The sequence below is a fragment of the Physella acuta genome, unplaced genomic scaffold (assembly GCF_028476545.2).
Source record: "Physella acuta isolate Inbredline_101_S28 unplaced genomic scaffold, ASM2847654v3 ptg001810l, whole genome shotgun sequence".
Classification (NCBI taxonomy): domain Eukaryota; kingdom Metazoa; phylum Mollusca; class Gastropoda; family Physidae; genus Physella; species Physella acuta.
In genome coordinates this window covers 184,519-202,394 of record NW_026733320.1, presented here as the reverse complement: position 1 = coordinate 202,394, position 17,876 = coordinate 184,519, and the positions used below count along the sequence as shown (strand labels likewise).

At 36.8% G+C, this 17,876-nt stretch overlaps 2 protein-coding genes across 12 annotated transcripts in view; one reads left to right on the top strand and one right to left on the bottom strand.

Moving 5' to 3' along the window:
- LOC131930632 (E3 ubiquitin-protein ligase HUWE1) overlaps positions 1-1,310 on the bottom strand; it is a 43,706-nt gene extending 42,396 nt beyond the window's left edge. For all 11 annotated transcript variants that reach the window (XM_059287209.1, XM_059287215.1, XM_059287210.1 and 8 more), the window contains exon 1: positions 1,257-1,310. The gene's annotated coding sequence lies outside the window, so the exon portion shown is untranslated. The remainder of the gene's footprint in view (positions 1-1,256) is intronic.
- A 5,861-nt stretch (positions 1,311-7,171) lies between these two features.
- On the top strand, positions 7,172-16,751 carry LOC131930616 (uncharacterized). The gene is made up of 12 exons (XM_059287184.1): positions 7,172-7,301; positions 7,477-7,529; positions 8,046-8,182; positions 8,361-8,495; positions 8,689-10,476; positions 11,107-11,233; positions 11,409-11,494; positions 12,115-12,251; positions 13,016-13,293; positions 13,840-13,965; positions 14,515-14,726; positions 15,355-16,751. Exons 1-12 carry the CDS (start codon positions 7,266-7,268, stop codon positions 16,749-16,751), a joined length of 4,512 nt encoding a protein of 1,503 aa, XP_059143167.1. The 5' UTR covers positions 7,172-7,265.
- The last annotated feature ends 1,125 nt before the right edge of the window (positions 16,752-17,876 follow it).

Sequence of the window (17,876 nt, the reverse complement as noted above, 5' to 3'; positions counted from 1 at the left end):
AGAAGTGAAGACAGACGATCTCGAGTGAACGTCTATGAAGATTGCTTTAGGTCTGCTGAACTCAGTGACCTCGCCGACCGTGGGCCGTGGTGGGATTTTCCACTCACTGGATAGTAAACGTAAGGCAAGCAAGCAATCGCGACAGTGACGATGTTTGGAAATTTTATTAAAAAAAAAAAAGAATCATAGTCTACGTCATATTTTAAATATGAAAAAAAAAATGTAAAAAAAAAAGAGTTAACCCCGGGTTCGAACTCTGAACTCCGGGTCTATGAACTTCAGACTACAGCTGGCACACTGTTGACTCAACCACAGCAGATGTGATAGAGAAGCCAAAAATAAGCATTTTCAATTGCAAGATGGCAAATCAAACCTGCGAGACGCGTAGTATATTCTTTAGGGGCCACGCTTAGCGAGACGCGTAGTCGCTTCGATTTTTTTTTTACAGAATTAATAAAATATTCATATTTCATTTGAAAAATACTAGCTGCCAAGTACAAGTAGTTATTACACTGGCTAACAGTGAAACTGCATCCAAAAACTCATATGCATGCTTATGGCTATGGCCTTTCTACTTTCTAGGCTAGTATTAGAAATGCAGTGTTTAGGACAAGCCATGGAAGACTTGAAAAAAAAAAGTTTGTTGATCAACTCAACAATGAATTTCATTTTTTATTCAACAGACTCCTTTCTGGTAGTCTAGATCTAGATTTAGAAAATAGATTCTATGCCAGGGCATATTTTCAACTAGACTATTCTAGACTTCATTTCTAGATTATAGATTTAGGCCCTACACATGAAATGTGTGGGCCTAACTTTTAGATTTAAAATAACAAATCTAACTTTCTAAAATCTAGATTAGACCCTGGGCCTAAATGATTCAAAAGTAATTAGATCTAGATAATATATAGAATCTATAGGCCTATCAAGACCAAGACCTATGCCATACTAGTCAACAATGTATATTGAGTATATTGAGGTTGAAATATGCGTGCTCCCTCCATTTGTATTTTCCTAGGAGCTGTCTTCTCTACGAAATAATGCAGCACAATAAATGTGAAAAGTGTGATCACGAAATTTTGTTTCAAAATGAGTCAGCATTTTAGTTCTTTTCAACGACCATTCATTACTGTCGAAAATAATATACGCATCGATTGCTGATTAAATTGTTAATAAACACAGTATTGCAAGTTTTCTAGAACCAGTTTATCAAACAAATCATGAAAATTCTATGCTGCAATTCTTTTTACTTTTACCTGAACACGGCCGCCATTTTTTTCCAGTGGAAATGCCCGGATTGTAAGGAAAAGGGAGAGAACTCTCAAAATAAATAGCGGCATGGTGTGTGATAACGCTAGGCTAGAGGCTTCGTTTTACCGTAAAACGTGTTTTTTACCGTTAGGCCTAGATCTAGTCTAATACTGTTTTACCGACACCGAATTTGTCCTGAAAATTTTTCTCTTACTTTTAATTTTAAACGTTAAAAATTCATGTGTTTTATTTATAATGCTGCTAATTATTTTCTCAACCGTTTTAATATCTGTATTTGAATTTCTAACAATTTTGACAATTTGCAAAACATTGAAAATAGGCTAAATGGAGAAGATGCAAGTGGTGCCACCGCTCGGACACAAGAAAAATGAAACAACCCGTAGGGCCTAATCAATTAATTTCTCATCTAGAATAAGTTTTTAAACTTTGTTTTATGAGGGGGGGGGGGGGGATAAAGAAAAGGGGGCACAAAGGGGAGATAAGATTTAGTACTAGAAAAAAGCTAGCCGTCGACGGTGAAATGTTGGTCACAGATGGTTGGTTTCTTGCCTGAGATTCGTCACTACGGTCTAAGAAGGGACAGGTACTGATCGGGTTTATAGCCAGGGGCGGAACTACAGTGCCGCCCGACCCCGCAATGCGGGGGGGGGGGGGGGCAGACCAATTGGGGGCCCAAAAATCCTGGCTAAATTATTTTAAAAAAATAAAAAAAAATAAAAAAATTAGGTGGAGGTCGAGTTATCTTTCCTCTACAGTTACAAACAAACACGATAGTCGGCAAACGTCTTTGAGAAAAATGCACTGACTATAACTCGAGAGACCGCCAGACATATAGACAACTTCAAAGACGAAGCATCTGAAATTTGACTGTGTCGGTACGCTTTGAAATCGGGCTGGGGAAATGTTGCGGCGAGGCGACTATCCTGGTCTTCTAAACGATCGGAAAAAGTCGGCACTATTGATGTAGATGTTTATCGGCGCTTTCTTGTCCCCTTCCCTTCCCAACTCTCTCCCCCCCCCCCCCTCCCCCCTACCCCTCACTTCCACCCCTCACCACACCCTTACTCTTACAATAAGATGTAATGCATAGATTAACGAACCGTCTATGAACTGTAAGCTGACCACTTCTGCCCATTTTGTTAAAGACACTAGTCAGTAGTTGTTCATTTACCTGATGAACAGGGGCGGAACTACAGTCCCGCCAGACCCCGCAATGCGCGGGGGGGGGGGGGGGGGAGGCCGTTTAGGGGCCCACGGCTGACCAAAATTTTTTTTTTTTTTAAATTTTGAATTTAATTTTTGCCTTAATATTTGGTTTGTAAAAGAAAAACACTGTAGCTGCGGTACGATTATCTTTATTTTACAGTCACTATACCACGCTCTTCCGCAAAAGATAAAATCCATTACACAAACTACAGTGTAAAATATAGGCAACTTCAAATTTTGAATGACTTCTTTGACTCATTGCCTCCCCCCCCCCCCTCCCTTTGATAGCTAAATAGAGGACACGTAACTGTTTGACCGATCCTCCAAAGTATACTGTGGCAGATGGGGCAGGGGATGGGGACCAAAAAGGGGATTAAAAAATTGTCGACAAATTCTTTACATATTTAAAACAGTTATTTATAGTTGTATTTTTTAACCATCGTCAAGGCCGAGTTCTATTTCCCTACAATCAAACACACGCTGTCGCCGGCAAAATTCTTTTTAAAAAACAACAAAATCCATAGCACGAAAAGCCGCTACATATGAAGTGGGCTTTCAATACTTTCATGATGCGCGATTCTTATTTGCGGCATTGGTAGGGGACCCGAAATCCATTGTACATTTTTCAGTGTTAATATGTGTTTGTGATAGTGGTTGAATTTGTATCCTGTACTATCTTGTATCGTACAAATAATTTAAAAAAAATAATATAATACTAGACAGTGGCGTAGCCAGGATCGTCTCAAGGGGGGGGGGTTCCAATTTTTACCCGGGGACAAACTTTCGATTTGCACCCCCCCTCAAACTTTCGATTTGCACCCCCCCCCCCCCTCAAACTTTCGATTTGCACACCCCCCCCCCCTCAAACTTTCCATTTGCACCCCCCCCTCAAACTTTCGATTTGCACCCCCCCCTCAAACTTTCGATTTGCACCCCCCTCATACTTTTTCTATATACCGAGGGGTCTATGGGGGGGGGGTTATGACCCCCCCTACCCCCCCCCCCCCTGCCTACGCCACTGATACTAGAAACTTCAGTTTTATATACGTTTACTTGTTTTTGATTTTACAAGAAATATAGTTAACTTTTAAGGCCTATACTTCAAATTATCTCCCCTGAGTAAGTTTTACAATGGGCGATGCTGACGTACATAGATCAAGGCGTTTTGTTGTCCCTTTCAAGTTTTTTCCCGAGCCGACCCCTATCCCATCCCTCTTTTTCAACCTCACAAGTATCGAGGAGATAAATGTATCGTTTATGAACTACTTCCTAACCGTACGATTCACCACTTCAGCACATTTTGTCAGACACTAGACAGCACTAGATCTAGTCAACACATATTAATTTACTTTCATAGTAGTAGTCACATCTAATTCACAAAACAGGGCAGGTAAGATTATTTTTTATATAATTATTTAGAAATTAATTAGAACGTTTAGAATTAATTGAAAATTATTAATAGTCATTGAGGTGGTGGTGTGTGAGGGTCTGGCTTTTTGTTAATCCCCCCCTTCCCTAAATCAGAAGGTTATCCAACGCGTGACCTGGCCACATACAGTTGTACATGTGAAAAACATTTTTCTCTCTATTATTATTATGCATTACTGCATCATTCACCCAATCGCCATGAAAACTTGGGAAGCTGTTGAGTACAGCCCTGCTAAGGTTTCTGTCATAGGCCTAACATTTGTATATATTTGAGTGGGGACTCCTAACGGAAATATGTGATTTAGCGCCCCGTGATCCTGCATAAGCGGATGAGGTTACTACTTGAATACATCACATATGAGCAAGTTGGCCCCCACAGACAGTCGTTTAAAAGTTCCCACAACACTAGGAATAAGTCTCGCTACTACACTCGATGAATAAATCTAATTAGGTGTCGCACCAATGTTTCTTCCAGGGTAGACTGTTTTCGGGGGAGGGGAGGGGGGGAGCTCTGCCGGAAGAAACAATGTGTCACACCCATCACCCGTGCAGTAATGTAACCGGTAGCTCCAAGAGCCCCGTGACTCCCCTGACACCTGGGCCGTCGCCGAGGGATTTACAGCATGCCTTGGCGTGTCTAGTTGGTAGTGTGGACAAACCCGCGCCTTAAGATCCAAGAAATGAACTGCCGACATTGTTAACATTTAATTCAACTTCTGGAAAACAGGGCACACGGTTAGTAACGTTTTGATGAAAACCTCAGTTTGGTGTGTTGGACTAGATTTAGAAAGGGGCCAGCTCGTGTGTTGGAAAACCTCTGATTTATTCGTGTACCAGATGGAATTTTTTTTAAATTGAGAGAAAATCTTGTTATATATATATATATATATATATATATATATATATATATATATATATATATATATATATATATATATATAGGGGCCCAAAAAAATTCTTCGGGGGGGGGGGGGGCTTTTTTCTAGTTCCGCCACTGATACACATGACATGTTGTTGTGATTAGATTTAATTGAATATTTTTTTTCAAAACCCGATCAGGCCAGAAATGAGTATCCTATGTTCGTATTGTGTGTTTATATATATATATATATATATATATATATATATATATATATATATATATATATATATATATATATATATATATATATATATATATATATATATATATATACATATATGGGGGGCCCAAAAAAATTTTTTGCGGGGTGGCCCATTTTTTCTAGTTCCGCCACTGTTTATAGCAATGATTTTTAGTTGTAGACTAATGTGATGTCGACTTCATTAAGTAGGAATTTCTACAAAGAAAATAAAACAAATTTTAAAAACCTAGATCTAGATCTATATTAGTTGAAAGTTTTAGGGATGATTTTTTAAAATAAATATTTAGTGCAGTTAAAAAAACGTATTATGTTACCGGGTTTTATAAAGTTTTTTTTTAACAAGCTTTTACTTAGTCCGTTTGATTGTGGGTTTGTAACTCATTTTTTACCCACTTCTACTATAACCATCGATTTCATTCAAACTTCCTGACACGTTCTTCTTCGCTGACAATGAAAGAAATTTTTTAAATCTAATTAAACATACTTTTTAGCGCAATTTCCATTCTGGAGAATTGCGTTTATTAACTCGTCATTTCTGGGAATGGATGGATGGATGGATGAATGTGTGTCCGGGCTTTAAGTCGTATCTCCTCCTCAACGAAGCAATATCGATGAATAGTTCCAAAAGCAATTATGTTAAGCAAGTTACGAGAATGAGCATAGGCCATAAAAATTCCGGGTTTCTTTCATGTATTTCCCGGAAAAGCCAAAAAACCTCGAAAAAATTCAGTTTTTGGCCCATATCTCGGCAACCAGACCACTTAGCGACTTGAAACATGTACCAATCGATTCCTGTCATAATTTACAACAATATTGCCGAAGAAAGTTTTCAAAAATATTCTCTCGTTCGGTCACAAATTTTAAAATTACATAAACACCTACAAACCGATTGTTCTTCTAGCTTGAACGCACCCCAACATTATACGTCAGAGCCATTTTTAGATAACATAAGGAAATTGCGCACAAATGTCACTAGACTTTTTTAATTAACTTGTTAATTAATAAAAATGTAACTAAAAAATTACTACGTCCAATAATAATAGGGGAGATAACAGTTTTAAATACTAGCGATCGCACGATCAAATCGCCATCAAGGAGGAACTGCTGTCTCGTTGAGCGTCAACCACGAAGAAGGGGCAGATAACTCTTTTTATAGATCGCAATCTACTAGTCAAGAAAATATTTTTAGTCGTAGCCTAGAGTCTGTATATTTGATCTAATGTCAGCTTCATAAGGAACGAATTACTAAAAAGCGGGAAATAAAAACAAAAAGTGTAAAAAACGTTATAATAACAAGCTTTTAAATGCACTGAAAATTAGAAAATAAAACAAACGTACTTACATTTATAATATAAATTTATAAAGGCTTTGGTCTCTAAAAAATAAAAATATGTAAGAGATATCACGAGCGACTAAAGTTTGTAGTAAGTGAAGCAAGTTTGTTTAATTTTCTTATTTTCTGTGCATTCAAAAACCTGCTATTATAAAGGTTTTAATATTTGTTTTATTGTTTTATTTCTTGTTTGGCTTTAAAAAAAAAAAACGGCACAGAGTAAGCCCAAGAGGTCATATCCGTTGTTACCAGTACATGATATCGATAAGTAACTAACAAATATTCTGCGGGCCTTAGAAAACTGACTCAAAACTTCAATGTTATAAAAGGCCGACTTAAGCCATATTTCTGCTTTATTCTAAGTTATTAGTTAATGTCAGCCTGACAGGTGAAATTTAGAATAATTTAGATCTAGGCCTAGTTAAAATGATCAAGTAATATTGAGCTAAACTAGACATAGGCCCTAGGCTAAGTCACAAGTCAAGACCAAGCCAAGAGTACCAACACCTGGGACCTCAGGCATCTATTCTACTTTTAGTACTTACTAGTCTTACTTTAACTTACTTATTCTACTAGTCTTAGTTATTTAGTTAATAGTTAGAGTTTAAGACCTACACTTACTAGATCTACTACTTACTAGTACTGACTACTAACTAAGTACTAGGTCTACTAGTAACTAGAGTCTATAACTAATTTTACTAAACTATTTTTAAGTAATAGTTTAGTTATGCTAGTTAAGTAAATTGTCTTCATTACCACCTGTATGAAAATGTTTTTAATGAGCTTTAAAATTTTAATGTATGACTGCTAATTTCTTGTGTTGACCTCTTGTTGATATTGTGTGGGTATTCATTACATACTTTGACTATGCACATCAGATAGAAATAAACATCTGAAAATCAATGAGGAAAAAACAGATTCAAACAGTGGCTGTGCAGGTACTATTTGAATTTTTTCACAATGTCACTACAGTAAATAGTCTCAAAACAGGGTCTGATAACCTCATATGATGTATAAAACATTAAGTATAGATATATACACTGTTTACATGGGCATATTTTATTTAACCTTTCACACTTTCCTATAGCTAAATATAATGTTTTTATTTTACAGGGCACTAAACCAAAAACCAAGAAACCTTTGGATAAAGTTTGTGCTGTAAAAAGGTTTTTAAGCTTTCAATGAAAAATTTTAAAATCTAAATGCATCACTTACAAAATACCCTATTTATAGAAATATTATGTGATAGTAGAACACAAAAACTTAAAAGCCCAAACATTTAAGCTAGATCAAGGTAATAATCCAGCCTTAAATAATCTTTAAATAGTACTGAGTAATGATTACAAATTTTTTTTAAATCCTTTAGAATCTATTTCATATATATACCTGTTATACACTGAAAAGGGCTTGGTTAACGTAGACTATAATTAACCATTTAATGTTTAATTCTTTTTAAATTCACTATTGATCCCTTCCATCAGTGAATTAGTGGTGGAGCATTTCTATTAATTTTACCTTCAATTTTCAAGTGTTTAATTGCAGCCAAAGGATTATGACCTTCAACTTTTCCTTACATGATAATTTTAATAATGCTAAATATAGATTCTGTTTAGAATTTCTATGTATTAAAATGTTTACATCACTCATATGAGAGAACATGTATAACTTATTTTAATCGACAGAGAAAATGGTAAACACACTTCCACTGTTCACCCAGCAGCCAAAGTACGTTTACCTTTCAAATCTGCCCCAGGTTTCTCTCTCTACTCAGATTCTGAACATGAAGATTGTAGTACACAACAGAAAAATAAACAAATCAGTAAGTTTAAAATGTACTGAATATTTATTATTTTATTATATAAACATTCATAAAAATTAAATGGTTACACTTTATTCAAAACTCAAAATTAATACTGTGATTCAGGTTAGTTTTTTTTTTTTACTTCCTGTAAAAATAATTTACTTGCTCCAGTAAGGATTTTTATATTTCTCTTCAGAAAGTGGACCAAACATAAATAGCTTACAAAAAGCCCTACACAACAGTGATCTAGTGGAGAAGAGCGAAAATGAAGTAGTCACACAAATGCAGGTACAAGCCAAATCTGAACAGTCAACATCAAAATTCATGAATGGTAGGTTAAGAATGCAATAACAACTTCAAACAAAAAAAGTATTACTATTGAGCTTTTATTAAGTATAGACTTATACTACAAAAAAAGTATTACTATTGAGCTTTTATTAAGTATAGACTTATACTACAAATCTCTTTGATTTTTATTTGAAAAATATAACGAAACATTTAGTATTGTTTTCCTCACATTCTAGGTTTAAACGACGTCACACCTTTAGAAAATATAAACATTCCTGAAGTAGTGACACCGTTTAACAAAAGGCTTGTTTCATCCACCCCTGACCCTGAGCGTCTGCTAGAAGCAGACATGCAGCAGCAACAAGCGTACACATCTGGTCCCACATCTCTCCTAGCCAGCATTCTCTCACAACCACCCCGCAGTGTCTCTCCTCAGACAGTCCCTGAGCGGGACCTAGCCTGGCCGCCACCTCCCATGTCCACTGGGGTTAAGCAGCAAAGACAAGCATCCCAGGAGAAACCTGCCCTTCAACCACCTGAACAGTTGTTCCATCACGCATTGCCTGGTTATGAACTCCGACAACTGTCTCAGATAGAAAACGAAGGTGGTTATTCTTATAATAAATTTGTTTCTCAACATCCAATTTATAAAGCAGAATGGCTGGAAGAAATGGAGGATGTCGCCCACCGCAAAATATTACCACCTAAAGACCCTAAGAAAGAAGGGAATAAAATTACTTTAAGCTCTGGAAAATTTCCTTCTGTATCGCATATAAATTCATCAGATAGAAAACCTCGACAAAAATCGTTTCATCCCATAGAAGCACAGTCCAGTGTCCATCACAACAATGAATTAAATCATGACAGTAAATCTAGTGCTTTTTCTAAGCCGGGGAAATCTGTAACTAGCACAGTCCAAAGAAATTCCAGGTCTATAAAAGCTGACCAATTAAAAATGAGTGTTGAAAAGACCAAGCCAATCAGCATGCTCCAAAACAACTCAAAAGTTGAATCTGTGGAAAGAAGAGCAGAGAAGGAAAGAGAAGGACCAGTAAAGTATTCTCCCCCAACTGTAGAAATAAGAAATATAGTGCTTATACCAACTCAACCAGATGAAGACACAGGATCCTTGGAAGTTAGTCGAATAATGAATTGTTCAAATAGTGATGAAGTGGGGGTAAAAACAGGCATCACAAATGTTGAAAACAGATCACCTTCAAGTGATTCGTCAAACTTAAGCCAAGTGATTGAGTTTTTAAAAACAGGTGCATTTAATTTGAGCAGTGAGAAACAGAGCGCTGTAAGCTTGGGCAGTGAGCAACAGGGTGCTTTTAACTCCAGCAGTGAGAAACAGGGTGCTTTTAACTTGAGCAACGAGAAACAAGGTGCTTTTAACTCAAACAGGGAGAAACAAGATGCTTTTAACTTGAGCAATGAGAAACAAGGTCCTTTTAACTTGAGCAATGAGAAACAAGGTCCTTTTAACTTGAGCAATGAGAAACAAGGTCCTTTTAACTTGAGCAATGAGAAACAAGGTGCTTTTAACTTGAGCACTGAGAAACAAAATGTTAATAACTCTAGCAGTGAAGAACAAGGTATTGAACCTGAATTGGAAGAGGTTACCATTGATGTCTCAAAAAATTCCATTAGAGATCTAAACAACTCTCCTGAAGTTCCAATAGATGTTTCTAAAAAATATGAAGCCACTGATAAAAATGTATCTCTAGAAGATCAGAATTTACAGGATATCATGAACTGTTATCTCCCCTTTCGAGAGCAAAGGGAAACCAATCCAATCAATGAGGAGAACACTCAACAAGGTTCTGTATCAAGAACAAACAGTGAGGATGAGGATAAATTAATTGATAATAAGGATGAAGGTGGGAATGTTAACCAGAACTATAACAGTGATAATGAGCAAGATCATCCCCGACCTAGAAGAAATTTGGAGTACTTAGAAAAAATGGCTGACCCCACACTTCGAGACATTGCTTGCCGACTTACATTTAAGGCTACAGCATTACGTAAGTACAGTGTATTATAATATAGCTGGGTTGATGATATACATTTATTATATCTTGGGTAGAGTGAAATTATGCTAATACTATGGTGGCCAGTGATGTATGGAGGATTTGGTTATTCGGTGTGGGGGGGGGGGGGGGGTTGTTAGAGTTAAATTCAAAATTTTGAATGGTTGAACAGCCCTTTGTGTAGCACTGCTGGTGCAGCAATGGTTAGTATTCCTCCGCAGAGAATTTGTAAAAGCTGAATCGTCAAAACTGAAGTCCACATTTAGACCTGGTCATCTACATTATTGAGCATGATATCAGCATGTAAAGGGATAACATGGTCAGCACTATGTCCATCTGACTTTACTTTCCTGGAGTTGAAATAGGTGTTGAGTTGGCTCAAGGATATCTCACAGACTGAAGCTCAGGAATTGAATTTAACTTTTCTTTTGAGTTACAAATTGGCTCAAACACCCACCCATCCCCCGTTTGTAATTGCTACCATTTTATTTTCTACAAAAACTTTGCTTGAAAAATCTGATGATTGCAAAAGTTTTCAAGTACAGAATAACTTTTTTTAAGGAAAATATGCTCTTTTGTTAAGCTTAGGAAAAGTATATTTGACAACTTCACATTATTTACCAGGTGATGTGGAGCTGCGAGATCTAATTGATGATATGTTATACTACACTGATGCAGCTCTAGGTAGAGAGGTTGTGCGATGTCATTCAGCTCAAATGGACTTAGCTAAAGAAAATAGCAAATTGAAAAAGTATGTCTTTTTAATACAGCTTTTTCCTTTCATACACTTAGCAGATGATTTTATGCAATCTTAGATGGCATTTAAATAATAAGAAAGATAATATACAAACATTTTAAAAAGTATATTTAGTATTAAATTTGCTATTAGGAGGTTCATATCTAATTTTTTGAGTATAAAATTTCAGGAGACTTCAAATGTTGAACCAACAGCTGGATTTCAAGGAAAGACAAGAGAGAATAAATGCCAGTAATGGTATTACAAGAGAGGATGGTCAGTATTACATATCCCCTAGTAGTGGTCTGGGTTTATAAGTAACTTACCCTATTAAAAGCAAATACATCTGTTATTAGTGTTATAAGAAACTGTCTCAACTACAAAGTCATTTTCTCCATTATCAGCAAAGGTTGTTGTAAATATTCAGTTACACCTACATAAACTGATTAACTATTATGCTTGGTCACTTCTAAAGCCTCATTAAATGATGATGTTTGTAAAACCTGTTTTGAAAAAATAGCTTAAGTGTTCTATTTAAAATGTTCCCTTTCTGACCAGAAGATAGATAGAGTAGATGGCATCTGTTGTTTCTCTGATCTCGGCAAGTGAAGGATTAGTTTGGTCAGCACTATACCCAACTACCTTTACTTTCTTGAACTAAATTCAGGTACCCATCTGATCTGACCAGGGTGGATTTGAAGATACCATAAGGGCTTAACCTAGTTACTCAACTGTTTGTAGTCAAATGCCCTACCACTTGATTACACCATCCAGCAGTGTTATATAATTACATTTATTATATGTATCATTAGTGCTCCTCTAACCCCAACAGCTGTTTAATTTGTCCTTAATTTAAAGCAAAACATTTACATAACTTGTTTGGTTCAAACTTGCAGTGTTGCATCTGGAAAGGAAGATTCTGTTCTTAAAACAAGAAAAGGAAAAACTAGACAAGCAGGTAACAAACCTGTTGGAAGAGAAAGCAAGATGGCTGACCACGCAACAAGACCTTGTGAAAACCATCAGCATTAAGGTAGGCGTAGTATACCAGTTAAAACGTAAGTACGGGTTGCTGGTAAAGTTAAGTAAAGTTTCCTTTTCAAACCTGACAGTCTATAGGGCAGGTGAAGTAGAGTTCGCTTGTTTCTGTGACCTTGGCATATGAAGAGATAGTGTGGTCAGCACTATGCTCAGCCACCTTTACTTTCCCTAACGTGAGTTAGGTACCCATCAGAGTTGGGTGGACTCAGGGACGGTCTACTGACTTGAACCTGGATTTGAACTCGAGAGTTATGGGTTAGCAGTCCAGCTGTCTACCACTAGACCACTCTTTCCCACAGGTTGCTGGTGCCTATCGGCAAAAGCTGTGTCTTAGGATGGTTGATGCTCATGGCAACAGCTCTCTATTTCTGTCACTTTTAGACAGGAACAACTGGCTTAAGCAATTATCTTAGCCAGGTATGCCACAACAGGATGTAGAAACAAAAGCTTCTCACAACCCTGTTGCCAGCCTCTATGACCTGTTAGTTCCCACCAGGTTCTTCCCTCCCCACTGATGCTATTTATTTGGAGAATGACCATAGGCCTTGTACCCTGAGCTGAACTTAGGATTTTAACAGCAACATTATTAAATTTATTTTTTTCAGCTTAAATTATTGCAGACCCTTAGAATAGTCTTCATATTGTTACGTAAAACAAATAATTTTTTTTTCTAGGTTAAAAAATATTTCTCTAAATTAATGTAATACCAAACCAGTTTTGTTTGAGTTCAGACTAAAATGATAGTTGGCTCCACAGGATCATGAACTGCTTAAATTGGATGAGAGATATCTAGAGGAAAAGAAAGCCCTTCACAAGTCACTAGAACAAGCCACCCAAAACTCTCAGGGTGTTCACTATAAACTATCAGTGGCAGATAGGCAGGTCAGCAACCTTGAGCAGAGGCTCAAGTGTAAAGACCTGGAGATTGATGACTTGAAGGAAAAACTGAAAGAAGCTAATGAAAAACTTCTTTTGTGTGAAAGCCGAGCTCTGAAAAAAGATGAAGAGATGATGCGGATGCAAGATCTTGTAGAGTAAGTGATAGGGTCAGCATTAAGTGGATATTGTCTATATAAAGTAAATCTTAAATACACCAAAATCTTGTAGAGTAAGTGATATTGTCAGCATTAAGTAGTTTTTGTATATATAAAGTAAATCTTAAATACACCAGGTTCTTGTAGAGTAAGTGATATGGTCAGCATTAAATAGTTTTGTCTATTTAAAGTAAATCTTAAAAACACCAGGTTCTTTCATTCGGGTGATAAAAACCATTCTTCTTCTGTTTCTTTTTTTCTCCCCAAGAAGTCAAGAACTGCCACACTTCTTATCTTACTGTTACCCTCATTAGGCCTGGTCTTTCCATTTGTATATTGCTCTTCTACTTTTTACTCTTCCTTTGTGGATACCAACTCATTTACTTACTGAGCAATGTTGTTATGTAGTTTTCTTACTGTAGTCCTATTCTTCCTGCACATCCTTTCTATCATTTAAAATTCCATCTTGTCTAAAGATCTCCCATAGGCATGTGTTTTTGTATGTCTCATGCCAATGTATTTTTAAAATGTTGAATTCCCACACAGCACCTTAAAAGTGGGTGTGGACAATGTCCTTCAAGCTTATGAAGCCAGCTCATCACAGGATGCAACATCAGCACAGAGACGAGGCATAGAGAGGCTTACAGTGATAGCACATCCAGAGCGGTACAGGTCTGTTGTAAACTAAATCATCTCTTCCAGTACTTTTTATTTTTGCATGAAGCACAAGGGATAACTGAACAGCAAGGCTGGGTGGTAGAGCACTAAGGGACCACTTGACTCCTAACTAAAAAGTCTCAAGTTCGTATTTCGGACTTGATTTTGTAGGACAGTCCTGAGTTCACCCAGCTCTGGTGGGTACCTGACTCACATTAAGGAAAGTAAAAGCGGCTGGGCATAGTGATGAACATACTATTCCTTCAAAAACCATTGTCAAGAAACAGATGAACTCTACTTCATCTATCATATGGACTTCCATGTCTGGAAGTAGTGGAAGGGTGACTTTTTTGCATAGGATATTTGCAGTAGTCAAATAGATATTTGTTCTGCAGGTTTGTCTAGAGTTTTTAGAAGAGAAACAAGCAAGCATTTACTTTAATGTCTTATCAAGTTCAAACAATAACTTTACACTAGATTTACTTATGTTCATAGGATAGCCTAATAAAATAAAATTTAGCATAGCTTTCAGCTGTATATGTCAAATTTTTCTTCAACCACCAGTGAACATTTGGAAGCTGACGATCATGCTACAAAGGGATTGCGAAGAACCGTGCCCACTAGAGAAACCAGACAGCCAGTGAGGCCCCAGAAATTCTCAGCACCTAAAAGAAATGGGAAGGGACCAGCACCTGTGCCTAAAGTTCAGCGTGGAAATTTGGAACCACATCCTAACAGAGTTCAGATCTTGAGAGACAGCCAAACCAAACAAAAAGGTCTGGATCTATATTCATATATACCCTACATTCTAGAAATAATTTTTTTTTCAATATTTTCTAAATGTTTTCCTTTTTATCTTACATTTATAATTTAAGATGTTCATGCCCACATAGTTGTAGTTCACATGGCTAACAGATCTTTTCCTTTTATTTCCTGTCTTTAAAGGAACTTTGTTTTATGAATATTGATATTTGTTTTTGTCAAATGTATTCAATGGGTTTCTCCAAAAATGTATCTTGTTTTGTCCTAATTACTAATCGAAACTGAAATCTTGGACAAAGTTATAATGTATTTTAGATTGGAGTAACTTAAGTGTAAATATGTGACACCCACAACAAAGTGATTTACTTTGCAACTTGAGCTAGAGCCAAAAATATGAGGAGGTCTAAGATATTAATTTTGGGAAATTAGTTGTTCATATATGCCAAAATTTATGGTGCATGTAAAAAAAGAATCTTAACTTAATTTAAATTGTCTTTAAAAGTACAAACATGCTTGTAATAAAGGTACCAGGTTTTACTATATAAAATAAGGTTTAATTTTTGTTGAAGGAACTGATACTGAAAATACAAGTTTTTATAACTAAGCACACAGAATAAAACTGTATTTATATTTCTGTAACAGGCGTAAGCAGGCTAACTCCTCAAGCCTTGGAAGAACACAATCGACACATGTCACCAGTAGACCACAGAATGTGGAGGAGTTTAGATGAGGCACTAGAGCTATCACCCCCCGTTGATCCGGAACCTTACTATTCTGATTCTGAAATTGAAGTTCAGCGTGACTATCAGCGAAGGCTGTCTAAAAAACACACCGATAAAAAAAGTAGCGAGGAACCAAAAACATGGACGGGAACTCAAAGAAATGATTGGAGAGAGAGCAGACAACGGAGAAAAAGTGAAAATGATAAAGGTACAATTCTTATGAGTACACGCAGTCATGGCAAGGATAAAAATGCTGTTTCTTTATCCAAAGAAGCCGATGACAATTATTACAATCCATCAACCAGTGTGCAGCAGTTTAGTGATTTCCCTACAAGGGCTCTTAACAGAGAACACGAATTAGACGCAGACAATGAGAGTATAGAAACGGAGTACTCAACACTGAGATCAGAGACAATACCCAAGTCTCTTTGTAATGAGCGCCAGCATCTCGACACAACACCATACTCTACTTTGAGGTCGGAAAGCTTGCAGCATTCATATGGGAGTGAAGAGGCAAACATCCCTCACCAACATTCACGTGAAGCTCCTAGGCATGTTTCTAGAACTGATCACGAGCCTGGTCCTTCATCAACCCAACACTCTACTCAGAAAACGCATAATGGTTCCTCATCTAAATGCTCAAGGAAAGAACCTCCACAGCACAAACACCACTCTGAGAGATCTTTGAACTATCATGTGGAGCATATACCTTACAGACCTCATGTTTCTCATGAAGAAAGCAGGCGATCCAACCCAAGATTTGACGAAAACATCCCACACACTTCCTCAGTCGCAACAGAAGATTGGTATGAGGAAGAAGAGTATTATCATCCACAGCGTGAAACCAATCAGCATCATACATTGCATGATTCTGATCTGTCTAGGCTTGAGTTTTATAGAGTTGAGGCTAATAAATCTCAAAGAAAAATGAGCGATAGAGCATCACAGTCATATCCAGAAGTTGCTGAAGTTTATTGCCCTGATACATCTAAAGAGTTCTCCAGAAATTCTTATTTTATAAATGGGCCTTCCCAGAGCTCTCCTATTCGTACATCAGACACCTCACTATCTAGAAGAGCTACAAAAGGAAGTGATAATGTAAACACCACACAAAAAGATTTCTTTCAAGGGACAGAATTCTCCAATTCCTTAAGTTCAATTTCTGATAATGATATGGCACATGCTTCCTGTAATAATATTAATAATCATTTCACATCTATGGAGGACGATCCATTCACAACAGGAATAGCATCTCTGGATGAAAAAATTGCAAGCTTGCAGAAGAAAATAGACAGGACAAAGGCTATTTTTTCTTAACAATTTACAGTGTTAAAACAATTTAATTATTCAGTTAAGGCTAGTTTTTAATTGTTGAAATGTGAAAGTTTATTATTGAATGCTTTTAAATATTTATGTTAAACTTGATATTATTAGCTGTTTTCAGCATTTAAAGAATAAATGTATATTTTTAACCACACATTGTTCATTGTATAGTTGGCTACGTTTATATTTAAAGAATCATATTTAAAATATATAAATTTTATTTTATATGGCGCTACTAACACTAAGTTTTTGGTTTTGTATTAATTTATCCAATCGTCAAGACTTTTTTCTGAATAGGTGCCTGAAAGAAAATGATTTTTGGGAAGGTTTCTGCCATTCAATTTTTATTTTGGAGGGCAGCGCACCGGTAGTTACTAGAAAGGTGGTGTGATTTACCATTCAGTTTCCCAGCTGCTATTTTTACACCTAGGGCCTGTTGATTGGGCTCCCTGCACAACGGGGCAGGGTTACTACTCGATTCAATTGTCAAACTGCACAGGCGCGCCAGCATATACTTGTTTTAATGAGCGCCATGCCTTAGACATACGGAGGGCTATTATATTTATTGACTAAATAAAATAAGGGATGTCCTCCAGCTCCTCAGCAGTAGCATACGGTTGGGCGCCTTGAGTCTCTCCATTGTGATTATGTTATGAAACAAATTTTAGATATGCTCTTTGAGTCAGTAAACATGGCCATCCTAGGTATCGAACATACAGAAGCAGCTAAAATGGACCTCAAGGAACATAATTATTTTGCAAACTGAGTGTCACCCACACCCCCTGCAAAAGTTTGCATTTCCGGTGTGTGTCACCCCCTCTCCCTAATATTTTATTATTTTAACAGGATAAAACAGTTGTGACAGTACATTTTTACAATTTTCGTAATGGTGTCACGCCTAATTGTGTCACCTCTGTCCCGCCTTGTGACGCTCTTGTGTTTGGTTACTTAAATGATCGACACCCCCCCCCCCCCAACACACACTGAATGCCACTACCTGTACAGTAAGAAAGGATTGGTGGCCGTTTTGTAACTTTTAATTATTTCTGCAGTACAAACGAAATTTTCTTTTTAAAATGTTTTATGTAAAACGTAAAATTCCAATGTAATAGTTTTAAT